General features: G+C 40.7%; 1 protein-coding gene across 14 annotated transcripts in view; it reads right to left on the reverse strand.

The window, feature by feature from the left end:
* Positions 1 to 11,273: 11,273 nt before the first annotated feature.
* Positions 11,274 to 15,489, reverse strand: part of Arpp21 (cAMP regulated phosphoprotein 21) — a 169,574-nt gene continuing 165,358 nt past the window's right edge. For all 14 annotated transcript variants that reach the window (XM_052722469.1, XM_052722488.1, XM_052722451.1 and 11 more), the window contains 2 exons: positions 13,213 to 13,361; positions 11,274 to 12,060 (listed from right to left, as the gene is read on the reverse strand). In XM_052722469.1, the coding sequence (XP_052578429.1) occupies positions 11,803 to 12,060; positions 13,213 to 13,361 (407 nt within the window). In that variant the 3' untranslated portion in view covers positions 11,274 to 11,802. The remainder of the gene's footprint in view (positions 12,061 to 13,212; positions 13,362 to 15,489) is intronic.

Genomic DNA, 15,489 nt, shown 5'->3' on the forward strand with positions numbered 1-15,489 from the left:
TATTTTCAAGTATTGTTAACATTTCTTTTTCTATCAATTCTATCATAATTAAGACATTTTATTAACCTGTTCATTTAGCCCCAGTTTATTTTAAGAGACAGAAAAGATCACTGAAATTTGGCGTTTCCTTTTACACATTGTAGAGTCATGGTGTCCAAGCAGCTCTCTACCCTGGCATGTGTCTCCCAGAATTTACTGTAGTGAAGTGTATTTATGTGACTGGTCCTCAGCAGTATGAGAAAGACTCAGAGACCATGATGATTGGCATGAGGAAGGAGGAAATTCACTTTACTGTGAGAGGGAGTCAATGGAGGAGGTCAGGTAAGGGAATAGCTAGTTGGCACGGGTATCTTACAGAAGACCTGCAAAAGATACTTTCCATGGGCAGATCCTGGGGTGAGATATCACAGTGGCTAATGAAGATCATCATCATCGAGGTTGGGCTATTGAGAAGATATCACCGTCAAAAGACCATCAGTGGCTGGCAGATGGCAGGAGCAGTAGAGAGCTAGGTGTATCAGTGAACAAACTTAAGAATAATGGTATTCTAGGATGATAGTGCCAAGTGATGGTGCTTAGCTCCCAGAAGTTAACGGCCATAGATGCTGCTGTGACAGGTATATGCGGGAGACCCAGGACATTGTCTGATGGGAGATTTGAAAATGGTCATTAGAACATGATGTCTCTTGGAGAAAAATGGGTAGACCAACTAATCTACCATTAGAAACAGCAAGAGTGGAGCTGAAGGCACTCACTTCAGCAAAGGGTACATGCTTCTGCTTGGTTCCTGGACATGAACCCAGTTCTTAGATCCAAAACCACTGAGTGAACCCACAGATTTGTAAAATTCTAGTACATACAGGCAGTATTTATTAAAAATAAACTAAACAAACACACTGGTCACAATACCTACCCTACTCTGCACTTCCGTGTACAAGACTGTCAAGTGCATGCTGCATATTGATTTGCACATTTTGATTCAGGCCACAGGAGGAAAGAGCCTGTCTTTGTCCATGCTGCCTGTAGTGAGTAGAGCCTCCTGCCCAGGTCACGTATCTCTGCACTTCCTCTATAGAGAGAAAGTAGGCTTTCATGGCTAAGATGACTTTTAACTCCTGCTTATTCTTGGTGTTTTTTTGTTTGCTAGTTTGAAACCTTGATGTCCTCATTAACCATGTTACATTTCCACATCTCCTGACTTAATTTTGTCATGGTTTCCAGGCATATTTTCTCTATTCCAGAATCCAGTTTCTGTGTTCGCTGTTCCTTTCAACACAGTGTATGAGCAGGATAATCAGCTGTGGTTGAACGTTTGTCTTGTGGTTCTTCTTCATCCTCTGACTCTGAGATGAAATAGCTCTATGATTCCTTCTTTTCTTCTGATTAATCTTCATAGATAACTGTTCTCAAATAAGCTACCAGGAAGATTTAATTTTTCTTCCCAAGGAAGTGGCATTCTTCTCTACAGTGTACATAAGCTGTATGTGGCTCATCATTTTTCCCTTTTCGCTTTGGCTGCTGGGAAGTCTGGTATTGGTGTTTGTTCTTAACAATTACCATAGCATTCTTCAACAAGAAAATTTTAATTTAGTTTATTTTTCATTCTAGGATTACCTTTTATGTTCACTTCTCTTACGATGTATTTTTATTATGTGTGTGTGAGGCAGGAACTGAAACAGACACATTGTGAAGGGAAGCTGCTGACTGGCTTGCTCCTCACAGCTTGCTCAGCCTGATTTCTTATACAACCCAGGACCACTTGCTCAGGGTGGCACCACCCATGGTGCTCTGGGTCCTCCCACATCAATCATTAATGAAGAAAATGCCCAAAAGACTTGCTAACAGACCCAGCCGATGGAGGAATTTTCTCCATTGGTATTCCTTGTCTTAGATGACTATAGAATGTGTCCATTGCCCAAATAACAAAACAAAGAACAGAAGCTAACTAGCACAGTGCATGTGAAGATCTAGGATACTTAGGATCTCGGCTGTTGGGGAAAGGATGTGACGTAGAGAGATATGAAGGAATAGGTGTGTGTGCGTCTCTCCTCCATGTAGCAGGGAACAGTCGACAGTGACTAAAACAATCCATCAGTACTGCCTGTGAGAGCATTTAAATGAGATTGCACATAGACATAGTAGCCAATCAAAGTAGATATTATGTAAGACAATATGAATGCTCATGTTACATATTTGTGTTCATATGTATGCAGTCATGCCAGAGTATTCTACCATACCATCAGCACAGCTTCGTCACAAATGCAAGCTCCACATCACCTCTTGCCTTTTCCTAGCATGGTCTGAAAGCTTTAGATTTTGCCTTGAAAAGAGTAGATCACAGACATCTGAGTCTTCCAGAGACTAGTTGAGTGTTCCCTGATGTGACCAATCCCTGTGATTATTACATCAGGGAAGGAATGATATTGTCTGAGTCCGGTAAATCTCCAGGGCAGATGACATTCAGGCCGCTAAGGCAATCAATCATAAAATGATCTTCTGGCAGACTCAGCTGCCAGGGTTTTCATCTATTCCCACTTAAACAACTGCTTTAAAAGCATCTCACTGTGTCTCCCTTAGGAAATTATTTCGTTGTATAATTGCCCTTGCTTCAAGTGAAATTTTCTTAATGTCCAATTCAAATGGCCTATTTTTTTCAGTCTCAGGCCATTGCTCTCTATTACATTACTATTAAGCACCTTTAGTAATTCCTATCCCTTTCAGAGAGGGTGAAATTGGCTCCCACATCTCATTTGAAAATGTGGCCTCATGCTGCTAGACAAAAAATGGACAGCATGGGAGAGTAACAGGGGATCGTGCGGTCTGTGAGAAAGGCAGGTGATTTTCTTGCTTCTGAGTTTTCACCCACTTTTGAAAGCAATTTATGGCGGTGCTGCAGGGAGTCAAGCATATGCCTTGCACATGGCCTTTTTCTGAGTGTGCTGGAACAGCGAGGCAAACACCCTGAGCCTGTGTTAACCTCCACTCATGCCCTCCAACGAAGGGAGGAAATGCAGCCTACTACTTTGCTTTCCCAGGGTGCAGGAGGACCAGCTGCAAAGGGAAACCAGAAACTAAGGTGGAGGGAGATTGGGAGTCTTTGGGCAGCACCATGGCAACCAAAGCTTGAGGACTTCAAAGTTTTTACCACATTCAAGTTCTTCTGAGGCACACAGATTAAGCTGAAGGTCTCTTTGTCTTTTACATGCGTATAGATCTGTCACTTAGGGACATTTTAATGGTGTGTTGGAAGTAGAAACATGATTCTGAACTTAATAGTAAGCTGCCTTCTTTACTATTTATTTATTTATTTATTTATTTATTTATTCATTCATTGTGTGTGTGTGTGTGTGTGTGTGTGTGTGTGTGTGTGTGTGTAGTGTAGTGTAGTGTATATGAGTGTGTGTAGGTGCATTGGCCTGTATAGGTCATGTGGACACCAGAGATTAACACTGGTATTTTCCTCAATTGCTTCTTTGTCTTTCATTTTTTGGACAGGGGTTCTCACTGAGCCTGCAGTTCACTATTTAGGATAATCTGGCCAGCTAGCAACCCCAGCATCCTCTTGTCTCTGCCTCATTGCATTGGAGTTAGAGGCACACACATGCTGCCATGCTTGACTTTGACATGGGAGTTGGGGGTGCGAACTCAGGTCTTCATACTTCTGCAGCAAATGCTCTGCTCACTGAGATGTTCCCGCAGTCCCTTGCTATCTTATTCTTAGTTTTAGGACCTTTGTGAATCTGGCTCCCAGTTTCTCCCTCCCCATGTTCTCTGTGTTCTCAGTGTCTAAATGCCATCCCATCCCTACATGTACCCTCAGAACCTGAAAGGATGAGGCCTCCCGATGAAATAAGAAAATGGCCTTTCTTGAAGGAGGTACAGTTCAGGAGTACAGGGCTTTCCCATTACCTGCAAGATCCTGGGTTTGTGGTTCTTAGTACTGACAGTAAATAATAAACAAATAAAATGAATGAATAAGGGAATGAATGAACAAATTAATTAATTAGTCAATTAATTAATAAGCAAAGATATAAAATGTGGTTCTGTTCTCAGCCCAAGTAGCCTAGGCCTGTTCACAGTCCTTCTGTGCATTCTTTAAGCACCCTATGAATCTGGGTTTGTTCCTAGGTTGCATGGCAGATGCAAATAAAATCCCCTCCTGATTGACAACTCCTGTCTGTTCCAAGTCTGACCTCTTTTCATCCTGAAGAGTAAAATTCAATAAAGACTAACAAAACAAATCAAGTAGCAAATGTAAACATCAGGGCACTCTGCTTGATGCTGTCCTCAGAGCTACTGGCACATTGTCTCAGAGGAGTCCTCACAGAGCACAAGAGAGTGATGAAGATGGCTTTGAGGAGGGATCTTACTCTACAGAAGGTGACCAGCAGCTCTCCCACCGTCATGTAAGTCAATGCCAAAGAGCAACAGGGGACCTGCTCCTAAGGTCACGATTTTGGCCACTGATGACACATAAATAGTGGCAACTCTTTCTATAGAAATTATTTGAGGTTTGGGACCTGGCTAGAAGTTGGTAGAGATTTAAATGGGAAACAAACATTAATAATAAGAACTATTGGAAAAGAATTCCAAACCTCTAGCAAAACAGTCCCTCCCAGTCGAGAGGGGTGTTAGGGGTGAGGAGAGATTGGAATGAAGCAAAGAGCCCTGATTTTATGTGGAAGAAGTTGTACCCATAGGAGTAAAGAGGCAAAATCCTGAGCCGTGATGGGTAAGTGTTCTCATTATTTTCCAATACAAGATCACAGGAAGTGGCTATTAGATTTCATTGTGTGTCAGTAATAATCAAATTGTGCTGGACGCTCCACAACCCTCCCATGATGTCTCCAGTTCTGGCTCAGGCTGTCTCAGACTCTGACAACTTATGTTCTCTGTGCTCTGACATGCAGCCGAAGGTAGATTTTCTGTTGCGGTTCCCTCTGGGTCAGATATGTTCTTTCCCATCTTGAATGAGAACAGCTGGAATCACAGGCATGGCAACCTCAGGAGATCAGTCCTATCAACATTCCCATTGGGGAGGGGGTCAATGCCTTTGAGTCACCCACTCTCCTGTAGGTCACAGCAATAAACTCACTGGGTCATTAAGCTGGACTTGGATGGAATCATTTCCATGGTCTGTCAGGGCTCTGTGCTCTGTGGGTGAATAGACATTGCTTTGTGTCTCTCTATGAAAAGTCAAGCAATTGTAGGGCATTTTTATGTGCTGATTCAGAAGGCTCTAAAGCTTTGCTGTGCCCATGATAAAACTGTTGAGGCTTCCAAGCCTGGAGATGAAATGCATTCTGGTATGTTCCTTGATACCAGTGGTAGCCGTGGCATGAAGGAAGACTTTAGGTGTTTGTATTCATCTATGGTTTCTGAATGAAGACACCTTTCAAATGTATCCCTTCTTATCTTTGGAGGCATATATTCTTTTAGGAACCATGGGTGGTATCATATTGTTTAATATTGGAAGATCTTCCTAAGGTGCCTGTTATCTGTTTATTCTGCCTGCCATTCTTGGTCAAGCCAGCCAGAACCACTGTGCATTTCCCAGGATTCATCCCTCCATAGATTTCGCTCAGTCACCTCCTACTCCAAACGCCCTAAATCCTATTTCATGTTTTCTTGTGTTTCTTTTCTCTACAGGCATTCCTCTTACCTGGGGTTATGACACATTCACACCCATCTCTGCAAACCCAAATGCCACATAGCCAACATGGCACAGGCTCATAGAACCACAGCTAAATAACTTGTACCCTTCTTTGAACTGCTATTTGTATGTTATTCTTTGGATGAGTCCCATAGATAATTCATTTTTATTTATTGAAACACTAGCACAATGTATTCTAAAACTTTACAAGCTTCTTAAAGGCAGGGGCTCCAAGAGCAGTGGCTCATGGTCTTGAAATTATGGAGTAGCATCCCAGGTAGCTTTCTATTGCTGTGACCAACACCATGACCAAAAACAGCCTGGGAAGGATTTTTTTTTTTTTTGCTTATACTTCCATATCACAGTCCATCTTTGAGGGAAGTAAGGGCCAGACTTCCAGCTGGAACCTAGAGGCAAGAACCGAAACAGAAACCGTGGAGGAACACTGCTTACTTGACTGGTCCTCATGGCTTGCTCAGCCTGTTTTCTTACAGCAGCCAGGACTACCTGCCCAGGGCTTGCACTAACCAAAGTGAGCTGATATCAATCTCATATCAATCATTAACCAAGAATATTCTCCATAGAGAACTGGCCCACAGGCCAAGCTGATAGACATATTTCCTCAGTTTAGGACTCCCCTTTCCAGATAATTCTAGCTTGTGTCAAGTTGACAAAAGCTGACCAGGGCAGTGAGGATGCAATAAGAACATGGTGAATAAATTGTACCATAAATCTCTGTCATTGCATTTGATCACATAGAGGGGGGAAGACTCATCAGAGACAACTACATTCACACACTTTATATACCTGTGTGACCACACACTCATAGATATAAATGTAGAGATAAAGTCCTTCAACATTAGGAATTCAAAAGTGACCTTCAGAACTATGACATTACAACATTTCCCTCCAGACTCATACTCCATGCTACGGTGCAAATGCAGCAACGCCAAAAGCTGTCAGAAGTGGGTCGTGGTATCGCGTTTAGACATAGAACATTGTTCCTACTGAAATTAAAGCAAGTTCTAAATAGGTTATTATTTTAGGATTTTCACATATATAATATGTGAATAGTATATATGCAAATATATAATAATAGATGCAAATATGAATGATTTATCTATATCTATCTATCTATACTTACACATACATACATACATACACATGACAAGGTCTCACTATGTAGATTAGGTTGGACTTGAAGTCAGAGATCTGCTTGCCTCTGCCTTCTCCAGTGCTGAGTGTGAGCCACCATGCCGTCTTGTATTGCACACACACACACACACACACACACACACACACACACACACACATACACACACACACACACACACACACACACACACACACACACACACACACACACCTATTTAAAAGGAGGCCAGAAGAGAGCATGAGATTCCCTGGGACCAGAGTTACTGATGGTTGTGAGCTGCCATGTGGACACTGGGACCTAAAACCAGATCCTCTGGAAGAGCAGCAGGTGTGCTTAACTGCTGAGACATCTTTCCAGTTCCTTCCTATGTATTTTCTTAACTAGTTCCTCATAAAACTGGTCTTTTGATATAGTCTGTGGCTGAAGGTGACTTTTTGGCAAATTTATGGAAATTATGGCTGCCTTTTGGAAATTCTTAATATAAATTAATATATTAAATGTTTCCAGAAACCATGTAGCTTCTAACAATATTAATTCGCCTTTATCACCCCTTCCTCCCTATAATTGCCCTAGAAACCACCTATTTCACATAACAGCTGTAAGTAGCATGGAGCAAAAAAAATGTTCTGGGCTCAAGGAGATGCTCAGTGGTTGAAATGTTTACTGCACCAGTGTGAGGACCTGAGTTTTGGTCCACAGCACCCACACAGAGCTATATGTGGTGTTGCACATGTATACTTGCATCACTTGGACAGTTAGACAGCAAGGGTGCAGGTGGGCACAGGAGAGTCCTCAGGAGCTCTCAGGTCAGCTAGCCTGCCACTCTCAGCAAGGAGCTGGAGAGCCAGGCTTGATATGTAAGGCGAGGTCTGACCCCTGAGGTTGCCCTCTGATCCCCACACATGTGCCAGAGTGCATGTGCCCATTTTATTATTTTAGAATTTATATAGATGTATGAGATTGGGTCGGGCTTGAACTCAGAGATCTGCTTGCCTTTGCCTCCTCCAGTGCCTCGTTTGAGCCAACATGAGTAACTTGTTAAAACTGGGAATATGTATGCATGCCCCTACCTCAAACATCACATGTACACAGAAACTTACATTCTGATTATTTAAAATATTGTGTCTACTACATTTTGAGAATCCCCAAAGATCTATTTAGCTTTACTTTGAAGGTGAGGCATTTCTAGTATTAACTTTGGTTTGTAAATGATCAAGGCACCTATGATATAAGTGCCAGGGAACAGGTGAATGGTGAAGCTGCAAGCTGTGTACACCTCATGGACCTGTGTGTGGTAAGGATGGAGGAGGAGGGTGGAGTGCCCACATATCCATCACAATTTGACTGTTGTCAAAAGTGGGTTCAGAATCTAAATACGCCCTCTATGAAAGCTCAAAACTCCATTTCTGTTGCTTCCCCCTCACTGTATTTGATTTTTCTAAGTCATTCTTTTAAAAAAAAGTGTTTTTCACAAAGGTCTAGCATTTTTAATGGTGATTTACAGCTCTATTTCAGTCTTCAAATTATATTCACGGTTATGTAATCTTATTTCTGTATTGCTGGTACACTCTCTCCTGCCCCACCTCATATCCTGCAGAAATATATTAAAACAACAGCACCATAATATGCTAGTCAGAACATTTACTACCAACTATTAGAGCACAGTGAAGACAAAACCCACAAGTGTAAGGCAAAGCACCTCAATGTGTTTGTACTCCTGTTTTAAATGGTCTTGAATAACTAGGATATAATCAACCATGTAATGAAAGTTTGCATAAGTCATCAGTGGGCCCTTTTACATTCACATAGAGGTGTAGGAGATCATTAGAGATGCCTTTAATTATCTATCCATGTGCTTATTTTTCTAAGTATCTGTATATTAATATCTCCACCTAAAACTTATAAACCGAATAATCTATAATTAAAATGTGATGATGATAAAATTATTAACCAAGCTGAAAAACATTTTGAATGTTCTCTTGACAATAAATTAAACTCTGAATTTTCTTCACTTACAAAATCATTATCCTACATAGCCAATTTAAATATTCTAATGCAGGAAAATAGAGGCAAGGCATGGAGATACATCGCATTTAATCCTAGTAAGGAAGGCAGAAGCAGAGACAGAGGCAGATAGAGGTCTGTGAGTTTGAGGCCAGCTGGTCTGCATAGTGAGTTCAAGGACAGCCAGAGCTACATAATAAAACTCGTCTCAAAAAAAAAAAATTAGTGAAGACAGGAGGAAAGAAGGTTTGGCGTTAAACAATATTGTAAAAAGAATAAATAAATACAAAACCTGTCTATACTATTAGCATGTATAAGGTTTAAATCCACAGAACCACAGAGTCTCAGCAATTCTAAGAACCATAAAACAAAGGCCTAAATTTCCTAGAGTTGTATGGAATGAAGGTAAACATTCCAACTCAGAATGAGAGTATTGGCCTTTAGGATCAATGTGCATGTCTGAAGGCTAAAGGAGATGTGTTTGCAAAGTGAATCTGGGCTGGTGAGATGTTCAGACGTAAAGGTGGCTTGCTATCAAGGTGAGGGAGCTGAGGTCCATCCCTGGAACCCCCATGGTAGAAGGGGGGAAATGGCTCCTGCAAGAAGATATGCTATGGTTTTCACATGGGCACCATAGCATGTGTGTGCATGCGTGTACACACACACACACACACACACACACACACACACACACACACACACAGAGTAAATAAATAAATGTAATTAAAAAATGAATCCACATTGGTCAAGACCCTCCTTCCATTAGGAAAAGAGATTAGCTGGGAAAATATACTGTCCTCAGTGTGGTTATAAGTTCAAATGGCTCAATTTAAAAAAGATATATATATATATATCTAAAACACTTTTCATGGTCAGGGATTAGCCGATGAAAAAATAAGTAGACCCAGATATGGAAAAATGGAACAGACTTCACAAGGAGTGAACTTAATTAGAATATCACAAAAGCTCCCTTTGAAAGGAAAAAGAAAACAACAATAGACAGAAAGAAATGGTAATCTTCTAAGTAGGGTTTTTAAGTGCTTGACTCTACCCACAGCTAAACAACATGAAAATGGAAAACCCAATGTAGAAAATGTGATCAAATGAAAACCAATGAGAATTTTCCTGATACCATTCCTATAACTTATTTTTTGGGCAGGAAATATAAACCATGAAGCAAATATTATACAGTGGTATTAAGATGAAAGCTATGAGGTTTTATTCCCTCAAATAAACATTTTCCCAAGGGTCAATCCTCAGAGTTCAGAGTTCAGTTATTAGTTTTGAAATGTTATCCTAACTCAATTTTTACCATGAACCCCATAGGGAATTACACATTAAGAGACTGGTTAGCCATCTTGTATCTACGTGCAGATGTTCTAGCCTTTGTGATTAAATTATTGCTATGTACATTCTTTTTCAGTTACCAAGACAAATGTCAGCACCGTGGAGCTGTTGGCTTGCTGTCAAAACCAGTGGTAGTTTGGAGTGCACGGTCTAGTGCCTCTTCTACATTACTATAAACACATTGATCTTCTAGGTACATGGTCGAACTCCAGTAAAGACAGAACAAGACTAGGTATAGAGTAGGCATTCTTACTAGCATTTAGAATTTCCTAGTAGGTACAGTATATCTATACACCTCCAATATTCCTATAATTAAAAGTAATGGCACTAATATCATCTTATGTTCAGAACCCTTATAATAATCTCAAGGTGAGGGGCTGTTGTTGGTAAAGTGTTTGCCGATAGCATCTCTTAGAGAGACATCATTCAGCTGTACATGCCTGGGAGGCACTTTTTGCATTCAGCGTTCATGAGATGATGCCCACAAAGGACAATAGTGACACTAATAAGACACAAGCTGATATTGAATGTTCAGGTGTAAATGAAACTTCTGTATCATTCCTCTCAAAGCACAGCGACCACCACAGAGGAAGGGATGCAAGAATGTAAGAGCTGGAGGAAGAGCTGGAGTGTCCTGAACACTATTTTCCAGGCATGAAAGTGGGGCACAATTGATGTCACAGAAGCTATGATTACCTGTACAAAATGGGGCCTGTCAACAAACTATCACAGGAGAGTGAGGCTTATGAAACCCTGCCCCCCCAGGATTTGTAGGAAGTTAATGGTTGATGGGAGGATGACTTTCCCCCCAGATGATTAATCATGCAAGCTCCTGTAAACAGTCCCCTATCTTTGCTTCTGTACGAAGCTCTGATGAAACCCATTGATCCATTAAAAACAAACAAGCAAAAAGTGCCATGGAAGTAGTGGAGCTGATTTAGAAGAGAGAGCGTATGAGAGTGTGAGGAATCACTGAGGTTAAATGTGACCAAAATGCATTCTCTACGAGTATGAAAATGTTACCATGAAGCTCAGTCTGTATAATTGACATCTGCTAATAAAAATATTCAACAAACAAGTAAATAGCATATTGAAAGAGAGACTGAAACAAACTGGTGGTAAAAACATGACCTTCCTCCACAAGGTCAAATAAGCTTTTATTTTGATTAAACACTACATACCATATATATCCATTTAAAAAAGAAAACTCTATAGTGTATATAAATTATTCCTTCCATTCCTTAGCTCTTTTCTTTTCCATTACAGCTTTGGTACAGTGTGATTTAGTTTATATATTTTTAAATACTTTAGCATCACAAACTCAACACAAAGTACAAAACTAATCCGAATCAGGGATATTGTAATCTACACAGTGGTATTCAGTGGTAGGAGAAAATCTTACCTTGATGAACTCATGTCACTAGCTAAGCTAGAAAGGCGTACCTAGCAGACATGACAGAAATATGCACCATTAACCAGCTAATGTGTGTATTAGTCTTTGATTAGTTTGTACAGAACACCAGCAGCAATCATTTGAGTGTTGAGTGAATACAGAAGTCCTTGGCCAGTCGCCCTAGCCTCCTCTTCCTGTGAAGGCCATGAGTTAACATCTGATGAAGTGGACCGCAGGCAGCCTGAGTTCTCAGAACTTGACCTGCCAACTCGCATTGCTCATGCTTGCACAGTTTGTCCTGCAGCTAGCAGACATGACAGGGACCGTGCTGGAAGGGCAGTGTGGACCCATCAGCCTTAGGTTGTTCTGAGGGCTTGGTGGCGTGACGTTACAGTACACAGGCATTCCGGTGGCTGGGAGTGACCCTTGGCCTGCCTGATTGGGCAGCATGATTGGCGGTTGGTATGTCTGCTGGGGCACTGCTTGAGAACCTTGGGTCATTGGCACCTGTGCAAGACACAAGCAAAAGTGTATGTGAAAAAGCTTCTTTGATGTCTTCAATGAAGTGTATGATATCATAAATATCACTCAAGTGTTGGAGTTGGACATAACAGGTCCCTAATTCTATACTTATCATTTATCAGCTATTTCACTTGGAGAAAGTCATTTGCTCTGCCTGACTGTACAACTTCTGATATTGTTGCATGGCGTCATGGCTTATGAATCATTGTGCTACATTTACAGGTATCCCAGGATGCAGGTAGCCTCTGGGCCATAGGTTACACATGCATGGATATCATTTGGATAAGTTCATCTCTGTCAACAAACCAAAGACCCACTGGAAGTATGGCAGAGAGAGATCCCAGGATGCAGCAGATATTTAGGTTCATGGACTCTGAGAGTCTCCTTCCCTTCCTCCTCTCCTCCCCTCTTCTGTCTTCTTCCTTTGCCCCAGGACAGCATCTGGATGCCCCTCTAGCTTTCTCTCAGCATGGAAAACCATGCCCCTTTCTGGTTTCATGAGAAGTAGCTTGGAGCCTACTTTAGTAAGGAGAGGGTTTTGTCCAGGTAGATGGGTTGAGTACAGTTTCTTTAAAGCTAGAAGCACCCAGTACAGCTAAATTGAATGACTGAATCATTTTACTCACTCCTCATTTCTTTTTCTAGAAGGCTTCAGGTTACAAACTATGAACGCATATATGATATGTGTTAAAGACTAAAGTTGCTCTGATCTGGAGAATTGAACTGTGCCTGCATTATTGGGCTTCTGAGATGCATCTGAGATGCCATTTAAAAATCCATGGTAACTTGAAATTATGGTAGAATAAAGTTTACTTGAGTGAATACAAAATATATTTGGTTTGCTACCAAGTACCATTTCAATAGAGTGCTCAAAGGGTCTTCTTGTGTAGAATATTAAAGAATTTTCTTCTATGAATAGGAAGTTTATATGGAAGTAAATTCAGCATAGCATTTAAAAGCCCAGACATTTGGAACAGCACCTGCACACTATTTTCTCCTTCTGTTTCTCAATTCAAAGTCAACTAATGGGTCAAGCATCCATGGCCCTACTAACCACCTAACACAGGGAACTTTCTATAGTGTTTACTTGGAAAAGTGTGAGTTTGTGGCCGGGCTTTCCCTGATGCTGGCACAAACCTGGTAAGAAGACATGGTTGGGTAGGAGACCATAACGCCCTGCACTGGGGCTCCTTGCTGGCTGCTCAACACACCCTGGCTGTGAGGTGACTGCTGTACTCCCATCAGGCCTTGGAAACCCTGCTGACCAGACAAGACTGGCTGGTAGCCTGTAAAGGAAAGGAAAAAAAAAGACCCTTCTGAATGGAATGTAAGAAGTTGTAACAGAGAGAAACTGTGGCAATGCTTTGGGTGTGAGCACTTGTTTCAAAGTGAGTCTCAGACATCTCAGTCTCCATGCTGTGAATATGCTCTCCAGGTGTTTGCTTCCTAAGAATGAAAAGTTTTCTAAAAGAAATATTGAAGTATGGGCAATATTATGGTTTCAAAAGGTCTACTGACATTTCCATTGCTACGTAAAACAGTCTAATAAAATCTTCTGATATTTCTATTGTTACAAAGAATGGTCCAATGAAAATCCTCTGACATTTCAATCGCTGCATAGGATGCTAAAAAAAATCTGACATTTCTATTGTTACACAGAATGGACTAAAGAAAAGTTGGTATTTCTACTGTCACACAGACTCATCCAATGAGCATATGTGACTATGATTAATTCTTTACTACACAGAGGCCTCTCTTGACATCATAAATTATAGCTTTCATGTTTGGTTTCCTTAGTGGTCCCAATAATTTCAGATGATTACAGATGTTTTAGTTTAAATGACTGCTTCACTTATTTTCCCACTCTCCTGAACTAGCTTTATGTATGCAGGGACCACAAAACAGTTTATTTACATAGTATGGATTCTGCTTGGCCATGTCCTAGTGAACAAGATGACTCCCTATGCTGAGTAATTGAACATCCACTGGGGAAAATGTGTCAGCAGGAGAAAAGCATTTTTATTCTGTTCAACAATTAGCTCCTAAGAGAACATTCCAGTAAAATACTCAATAAATAGTCATGAACATATATTAAATAGTATAGAATACAGTAATTTTTAAATTTACACATTTTTATTCATTTGTTGGTTGGCCTCCTTTTCTTTCTTTTTCTGAAGTGATAGAGCAGATTTGATTCTTTTATTTTTATCCTCAAAATAAGTAGTTTAAAATGCATTGTAAAAATATATTGATAACTGTTCTTATAAATGTCAAAGAAAGTTACGACTTAGATAAGATGATACAGTAGTAAATAAACACTTCAGCCCCTGCTGTAAAACAAGGTGTGTCCAGAGCTTATATAATATACTGCTCTGAGAAATTGAGGAGAAGAGAATCTTGCCACAGACACTGAGACAAGTTGTACAACCTGAGTCTAAAAATGCAACAATAACACAGGATGTATATACATTGTTAATAAACATCACGTATTGAGTAGTTGTGAAAGCTGTGACTTCATAGTGAGCAAAAGAAAGTGATAGCCCTTCACAGAAGAAAACACTTGGCTGGATAAATATGCATCTTCATTGATATCAGAAATACCCTGGAAACGTGGTCACAGAGAGTCACTGAGTTGTGTTCTCCAAGTCAATTTGGAGCAAGTTGCTAGTATGGAAGGCAGCAGATAGCAAGTCTGGGGATAGGTTAAGTTTGGAGGTCTGGCCAATGGCTACAATTAGAGGTTGAATCAGTGTCTATTCTAAAGTTACCTTTTAACCTGTCTTGTACGTACTTTCAGTTTTTATTCCCACTGCACAGCCTGTTCATTATTACAAAGGTTTTTAATTTATTAGGTTATTTTAAATTCTTGTAAGGACACCGCATATCACCAATATAATTAAAAGCAATGGCTGCCTTTCTGCTCTGTCCTCACCACAATGCATGCTCAAAGCTTTCCTTAAAGTGCTCAGAGTCCCATGTAAGCCTCAGAGTCCCATGTAAGCCTCAGAGTCCCACATAAGCTGAGTTAGCATCTTGAAGGGCTCACAGCTATAGTGTGTGTAGTTTAAAGGCAAACCCACCTGACTTGGGTTAAGAAATACCACAAAGGCCTTGCCATTGTTAACACTACTTCTCAAAAGGTCTTGGATGTAGAGGTGCTTGAATACATTTTCTTTTAAATGGTTTCTGTTGGTTGTTAGCGTCTGCACCCTCCATTCTAATCCATACATCCAACCACCATGAAACTTCCATCACAAAGATGGCAGGGGAGGTGGGTGACTTAGCAAAGCGCTTGCCTTGTAAACATGAGGACCTGAGTTCTGTCCATAGAACTATTGTTTAAAACATACGAATCTGGCTATGATGACACATGCTTGTAATCTCGGTGTTAGGGAGGCAGAGAAAGGAAGAGCC

Source organism: Peromyscus californicus, unplaced genomic scaffold (assembly GCF_007827085.1).
Source record: "Peromyscus californicus insignis strain IS unplaced genomic scaffold, ASM782708v3 Scaffold_11__1_contigs__length_118956290, whole genome shotgun sequence".
Classification (NCBI taxonomy): Eukaryota; Metazoa; Chordata; class Mammalia; order Rodentia; family Cricetidae; genus Peromyscus; species Peromyscus californicus.